The following is a 1087-nucleotide window of genomic DNA, read 5'->3' as shown; positions in this document are numbered from 1 at the left end:
CATCGCTCACCTGCTGTGCGGCCTTGTCTGCGAGCACAGCGAACTCCACGGACAGGCCCTTCAGCGCCTGCTTCAGGGACCCCCACGTGCTACTGTTCAGAGCGGCCCAGGAGGGGAGCGGGGTCGTGTCGGACCCTAAAGCGCTGAAGGAAAACGCAACAGGAGACACTCAGGGCCCGGAAGCTGCCGGCAGTCCAAGCTGACACCGGCCTCCGCCCAACACGTCATGGGGTCCCCGCACGTCTCTGACCGGGACCCTCGCTGCTCAGCGGCCACGGGACGCCTGGAGGCTGCGGGGAGGAAGGACCTCAGCCCAGAACCGTGGAGGGCGAAGTCCAGGGAAGTCCTCTGGGGGGGTGGTGGGGGGCCAGCCACAGCCGCCATGTCCTTCTCAAAGTCAAACCAATCTGAGGTCTAATCCTGACAGCAGGGAAATGGCCTATGAGGAGCCGGCAAGCGCCGTGTGTGGAAATCCAAGTATCTGCCTAAACTCTCCACCTCTCCTTCTAGGGGTGAACCCCATGTACACCCCCTCCCTCCCTTCAGAAGTAGGACAGGTCAGAACAGGGTCTTATGAGAAATGCATTAGCCCAGCACCAAAGCCTAAGGCCCCTCCCACCCGGGCCCCGAGAGCCTCTGGGCCACCTGCCTCAGTTCCTTCCCGAAGATGAGGAGGTCGGCAGCGTTGTCGATGGCCCTGGCCGCCATCCGCTCGGCCCGGTCTCGGAGCTTGTAGAAGCTGTTGTAGATGCTCCGGATCAGCTCCCGGCTGACCGCGAACTGCGTCTGGATGTCGGCGGGGAGGAAGTCCTGGCGGGAGGAGAGGGGAGCTGTGACCATGAACCGCCACACGTGTATGCCTCTCAGCACAGGAGACCCAGAGGACACGGGCTCCCAAATCCAGGTTGCGTGGGGACCAGCCCAGGGCCCTGCACCCCAGCGTGGGTAAGAGAAACAAACATCGTCGCAGACATGGCACACACAGCACACAGCACACACAGCACACATGGCACACACAGTACACGGCACACAGAGTACATAGCACACATGGCACACACAGCACATGGCACACACCAGTACACGTGGC

At 62.4% G+C, this 1087-nt stretch overlaps 1 protein-coding gene across 1 annotated transcript; it reads right to left on the bottom strand.

The window, feature by feature from the left end:
• Positions 1-6: 6 nt before the first annotated feature.
• LOC102257533 (sorting nexin-8) lies at positions 7-1032 on the bottom strand (the record flags this gene model as incomplete). The annotated part of the gene is made up of 2 exons (XM_005853080.2): positions 650-1032; positions 7-143 (listed from the first exon to the last, which is right to left on the bottom strand). Coding segments are annotated over exons 1-2 (496 nt in total), but the record flags the coding sequence as incomplete, so codon positions are not given.
• Positions 1033-1087: the final 55 nt, after the last annotated feature.

The sequence above is a fragment of the Myotis brandtii genome, unplaced genomic scaffold, assembly GCF_000412655.1.
Source record: "Myotis brandtii unplaced genomic scaffold, ASM41265v1 Scaffold36405, whole genome shotgun sequence".
Classification (NCBI taxonomy): Eukaryota; Metazoa; Chordata; class Mammalia; order Chiroptera; family Vespertilionidae; genus Myotis; species Myotis brandtii.
Note: the sequence above shows the minus strand (reverse complement) of the source record. Positions and strands in the feature narration are given on the sequence as shown.